This window comes from Octopus bimaculoides, chromosome 1 (assembly GCF_001194135.2).
Source record: "Octopus bimaculoides isolate UCB-OBI-ISO-001 chromosome 1, ASM119413v2, whole genome shotgun sequence".
Lineage (NCBI taxonomy): Eukaryota > Metazoa > Mollusca > Cephalopoda > Octopoda > Octopodidae > Octopus > Octopus bimaculoides.
In genome coordinates this window covers 112,591,509-112,597,941 of record NC_068981.1, presented here as the reverse complement: position 1 = coordinate 112,597,941, position 6,433 = coordinate 112,591,509, and the positions used below count along the sequence as shown (strand labels likewise).

Sequence of the window (6,433 nt, the reverse complement as noted above, 5' to 3'; positions counted from 1 at the left end):
ATACATACTATATATATATATACATACTATATATATATATATATATATATATATATATACATATATATGTATATATATACATACTATATATATATATACATACTATATATATATATATATATATATATATACACACACACACATACTATATGTATATATATACTATCAGCAATGTTTGGTTATCTTGTACAATTGGTTTACCATACCAAATAATAAGTATTTTAAAGAAAAATTATTTCTGCATCACTCTCAGCTTCTTCTGCACTGCTGTGATGACTTGAGCACATGCTAAGTCGTGATGTATCAAGGCCTTCAGTACTGATGTTCAACATGCTGTCAGAGTGTAACCTAGACTGGAGAGTGGATGTTGGTGAGATATCAACTTTTTCATCCACATTACAAAATACTGGTTGCTGTTTGTTTTTGTTTTCAGATGAAAGGGCAAGTGTAGTTGGTTTTTTAGAAGTGGACTGAGAGCTACTAGATTTTTCACATAACATGGAATTTGGTCTGGATAGAACATCTGCTTCATGATCTGTATTGTATAAAAAGAGCAAAAAGTAGAAATAAGCAATAAGAAAAACCTACCATATAAAATATATGTTATAGAAAGTAGAAATCATATTTGCCAAGAGAAAAATCCCAACCCAGCAAGGGCTTGACAATTTTAGAAAGATTAGTGCTTCTTAATAATTTTGTTGTGTCTAGGGAGAGTCCTCATGTCAATACTGATAACATATGCACCATACACACCAACACATTTAAAAAGTGTACACATACATATTGTAGTCATACATACTATTATCTACTTTAGACATACTAGTACACACCCTTTAATTAGAGCCACACATACCGTCCATATGCAAACAGATAGCAAGAAAATATAAATACACCTACCCACACTTACCAATCCCTGCACACACTTATATCAACTAACATATCTATCCAATATATATGCACACAACAGCCTAATACACACACATATGCACTATACCAGGTAGAGTCAAAGAATTTTTGTATTTCAAGTTCAATCAACTTACATACATAAGTGTTTATTAAAATATATCCCATCATATTCTATTGACTATTGTCATTGTTATGTTAAAAACTCAATTCCATGCTTTTACCATCTGGCTAGTTTAGAGGTAAAAAATTCCTTGTACTCATCTGCTTTCAACCTTATCCACATTGTTGAACCTCTATATGTGCAGGAAATGAACCATAGCTCAGAAAAGGTGGCAATCTGATAGTGCAATGCCAGGGTGAGGCAGCACTATCAGCCCTCAAGTTTGCATTTGGACATATTGGTAGTGTGTGCTGAGGCATTGTCAAACTGTAAGAGTGTGTCCTCAGTTGACCAACACTAGGTACCAGGCTTTTAAAGCATCATGTGCAGATGGTAGCTCTTCTTTGAAGTACTTGAGTGTATAATATTGCTTGTGTATGCAGGGGTAGAAGATTTCATCCTTAATATTTAGGATGTTATCAGTTGATTGTATAATGTTTAGTCTTTCAGTAATACCTAGTTCACATTTGGTATTCCATCCTCTGTATTTTTTGGCTTTAGTAATAATTTTCCATTCTATCTGGGGGTTGCTTATTCCACCTTCTTTCAATGTCCTATGTCAACAAACACCCGTTAAGCACTAAACATGAACAGAGAATCAAAACAAACCGTGGAAAAACCTGAAATAATGACATCACTGAAAAATATTCATATTCTAAGGAAAGTATACATCAAAAATCTTATCGACAAAACAGAAAATGTTCTGAGGAGAATGAAATTAAAGGCTTACTTTTTCAATAAAGGTACATGTAGAGAACAATTATGGTTTCAGATCTCATAAAAACCCACCACATATTAAAGACCTAGAAAAATTTGAAGGCAATCTTATAAAGTTAGTTAGAAATGTAAAATTGAACCAAAAATCCAACAATCCCCTTCAGGTAAATGGCCCTGCTCGATCTGTAGAAAAGGTGTAGGTCAAAACTCCATAAGATGTACCCAGTGTAAGCTATGGACACATAAGATGTGCAGCAATATCAAAGAAAGGTTAACTGGGATGATAGTTTTTGTGTGCAGCAGATGCACAGGGGCAATAAACACAGAAGATGCTCAGAAAATAGATTCCATCACATGCCAGGGGAAGAAACTAGAAATAGTTGATAGCTTCCACTACCTAGGTGACCAAGTCTGTAGTGAGGGTGGATGCTCTGAAAGTGTTGCCACTAGAATAAGAATAGCCTGGGCAAAGTTCAGAATGCTCCTACCTCCTACCTCTACTGGTAACAAAGGGCCTCTCGCTCAGAGTGAAGGATAGACTGTATGATGTATGTGTGCGAACAGCCATGCTACATGGCAGTGAAACATGGGCCATGACTGTTGAGGACATTATGTAGGCTTGAAAGAAATGAAGCTTGTATGATCCACTGGATGTTTAATGTCAGTGTGCACACACGATAGAGTATAAGTGCCCCGAGAGAAAAGTTGGACATAAGAAGCATCAGATGTGGTGTACAAGAGAGATGACTGCACTGGTATGATTATGTCCTGTGTATGGATGAGAAGAGCTGTTTGAAGAATTTTCACACCCTAACAGTGGAAGGAACCCAAGGAAGAGGGAGACCCAGAAAGACATGGGATGAAGTGAAGTATGACCTTTAAACATTGGGCCTCACAGAGGGAATAACAAGAGACCAAGACCTTTGGAGATATGCTGTGATTGAGAAGACCTGGCAAGTAAAGTGAGATCACAGCCGTAGTCTATACAAGTGTCACATAATCAGCCCATTTATAAGTAACTTTGAATCATTGGGTGATACATTGCAATTGAGAAGACCTATTGAGCCAAGCAAAAATCAAATCAAGATCAAAATGGAAATTGTAGTTGTGGCCGATACCAGTGCTACCAGACTGACACCCATGCTGGTGGCACGTAATAAGCACCATTCAAGCGTGGGTCGAAGTCAATGCTGCCTAACAGGCTCCCTGTGCCAGTGGAGTCAATACCAGCTCCCCCCCTCCCGACTGGCTCCAATGCTGATGGTACGTAAATAGCACCATCCAAATGCGGTTGATGCCAGTACCATCTGACTGGCTCTCATGCTCGTGGCTCATAAAAAGCACCCACTACACTCTCGGGGTGGTTGGTTTTAGGAAAGATATCCAGCTGTAGAAACTTTGCCAGGTCAGATTTAAGCCTAGTGCAACCTACTGGCTTGCCAGTCCCCAGTCAAACCATCCAACCCATGCCAGCATGGAAAACAAATGTTAAACAATGATGATGATAACGATATATATATATGGATATAAACAGGATATAAACAAAGCCATAAACAGGAACATAACAGAGAGCCATCATGGTATCCACCGGTATGATATATCTCTCCAAACTCACGTTGATGTATACATTTGCATATATATGTAACATTGCAAGTGATAGATTACCTGGTAATTTTTGTTTTTTTAAGTTTTGTTGCTGTGATTGTTTTATCTGTCCAATATTTCGAGACCTAAAAGTTCCTTCATCAAGGTTTAAGGAACTTTCATAAGATAATAATTCCAATTTCCTCTCATTGGGATAAAATTTTGATTTTGATTAAAATTTTTAAAGTCATTTTCAAGCGTTTTTGATGATTATTTTGGTTTCTACATGAATGACATCAATTGCTAATATAGTATTTCGCGAAATCAGTTTACTTTTTTGTATATGTTTAGTTTGCGTGCCTGTGGGTGTATCTCATGTCAAGTACTGTTTGTTATTATTTATTTGCAGGTTCAGTATATGTATGAGCAAGGCTCATATTTCTATCACTGGCTTTAGTGGTAACGGTAATATGCTGGTTGCTACATTTGTCAATGTGTTTTCTGAATGAGGATGCGCATGTGTTAAGGTGTTCTTTAATGTGAGTGTGGAGTGTTCAAGTTGTGCTATCAATGCAGAACTCCTTACATTTGTTGCATTCAATCTGGTATGCCGCATGTGCTTGCTGACACATACCTGTATTGTGGATAGGGTGGTTAGTCAGTGAGCATTGGTTGTTGGTGTCTCTGGATTGCTCTTTAGACAGGTATCCACACAGAGAAGGGCCAGGGTATGCTAACTGTATGTCCAGTCCTTCTTTGCAGATAGCTGTGGTCATGCTTTTGCTGAAATGTGGTAATTTCATGAAGCAGGTGTTAGAGGAGGTTTTATGCTTGTGGCGCCTACGATTCTTAAGTCGATTCATGGTTCATCTTCAGTACATCTATGATGTGTGCAATGTGAGTGATCTGGTCCTCTATCTTGCTACATATATTGTGTGCATAAGTTCATTTCTTATGTATCTGGTTTTAGCACAGATAACAGAATATGATTTACCACAGATAACAAATATAATTTACCACAGAACACCCTGATAAAAATGGTTCCTTGTCTCAGCATTAAAGAACATCTCAACACATGCACTTCCCCATTCAAAAAGCACATTGACAAATGTAGAAACATCAACCAACATATTACCATTACCATTAAAGCCAGTGATAGAAATGTGGGCAAATTAAGAAAGCCTTGCTTATACAAAGACTCAATGAGCAATAAATAATAGATTAGAACTCAGCACATATTAATTCCTTTTGGCTGGCACATAGAAAAAATAATTTTTTGTAACTAAACACTTTCAAATTTCATATACTGGTAAAATGTATCATTTAAAACATCATTTACTCTTGAAGTTTTTAAGAAAATTCTTCATTTTCGAAGTTATTTCGTGTTAAAGTTGTCGTATTTCGGTAATTTCAACCAATCAACGACGTCTATTGAGGTGAAAACAATTACTGCTGTGGTTTGTCAACAAGACGTTCTGGCAGTGTATGTCGAGTTTGTCACTGTTATTTCTGATATATTTACATTTGAGATACATGTGTGCATAGTTTAATCAATTCAGTTATAGGTTATTTTAGCGTTTTCGAAATTGCCTACTTTGTTGAATTATTTTCGTGTGCTTAGTGTTTAGTTACAAAAAATTAATTTTTCAATGTGCCGTTCAAAGGGAAAAGATCCCATTTTGCCCCCTCCCCTTCCAATTTCTTCATTTTTCCATAACTCTAACTCTAAAATCCCAACCCTAACCCTAACTCTAAAACCCTATCCCTAAAACAATAACCCTGACCCTAAAACCCGAACCCTAAGTCTAAAACCCTATCCCTAACCCTAACACCCTAACTTTAAAACCTGAACCCTAACCTTAACCCCCTAAAGCTAAAACCAGTACAAACGCATGAACAATGTCATAACAGTGATAAACGAAATATACACCGCCGATAGTTGTTGTTGATAAACAACGGCGGTAATTTTATTCAGCTGTATACACGTCATTGATTGGTTGAAATTACCGAAATACGACAACTTTAACACAAAATAACTTTGAAAATAAAGAATTTTCTTAAAAACACCAAGAGTAAATGATGTTTTAAATGACATTCTACCAGTATACAAAATTTGAAAGTGTTTAGTTACAAAAAATTTTTTTTTCTATGTGCCAGCCAAAAGGAAAAGATCCTAAAATATATTTGCTGACTAAATGTGGCTGTCCCATAGAGGATGATTCTACTATTGTTTTCAGCCCCAGGAATACATCTCCTCCAGCTGACTACTGACACACTATCTGTGTCCAATTAGCCTTATGTGATACACATAGACCTGGGTTTCTGGGTTAGTTATCGATCTTCATCACCAGCTAAATACTATATGCATTTTCCAGTGACATGCTGTCACTGATCTCGAAAAAGGAGAAATAAGCTATATTAAATCTCTGAGTAAGAGGTAAACAGTAACAGTATGGAATCGTAAAATATATTTGCCAACTAAATGTGGTGGTCACACAGAGGATGATGTTACTGTTGTTTTAAGCCCCAAGAAGACATCTCCCCCAGCTGGTTAATGACACACTGCCTGTATCTGATTAGTATTCACTCAAAGATAAAACATAGCTATATATATATGCATGTATATATAAAACTGAGAATGTGTGTCTTTCTGTGTCTATGTGTGCATCACTAAACCTCAAGAACTACCCAACTGATTTCATTCAAGTTTTAAACATGCATTATTTAGGGTCCATGGAGTGTCATGGGCCCAAAAAATTTTCAACTTCTTGCCTAATGTGAGCACAGAGCAATCTCTTATCTCTTACAGTGTTTTGGTATTGTGTCAAAAGTGAAACAATAACATCACTATTGTAATGCGATATAATAGTTTCACTTTTATATGGTTTGACTTTCAATAGTTTTAATTTTGATTACTTTCACTATGTATGTTAATAGTTTCACTTTTAATAGTTTCATTTCTATTAGTATCACTATGTATATATATATGTATATATATATGTATACATATGAATAAGTATATATGTATATATATGTATATATATGTATATATACGTATATATATAT

General features: G+C 35.8%; 1 protein-coding gene across 6 annotated transcripts in view; it reads right to left on the bottom strand.

Annotated features, from left to right (window-relative positions):
- Positions 1-123: 123 nt before the first annotated feature.
- The window catches only part of LOC106880055 (F-actin-uncapping protein LRRC16A), a 507,909-nt gene continuing 501,599 nt past the window's right edge, over positions 124-6,433 (bottom strand). For all 6 annotated transcript variants that reach the window (XM_052969341.1, XM_052969359.1, XM_052969344.1 and 3 more), the window contains one exon: positions 124-535. In XM_052969341.1, the coding sequence (XP_052825301.1) occupies positions 222-535 (314 nt within the window). In that variant the 3' untranslated portion in view covers positions 124-221. The remainder of the gene's footprint in view (positions 536-6,433) is intronic.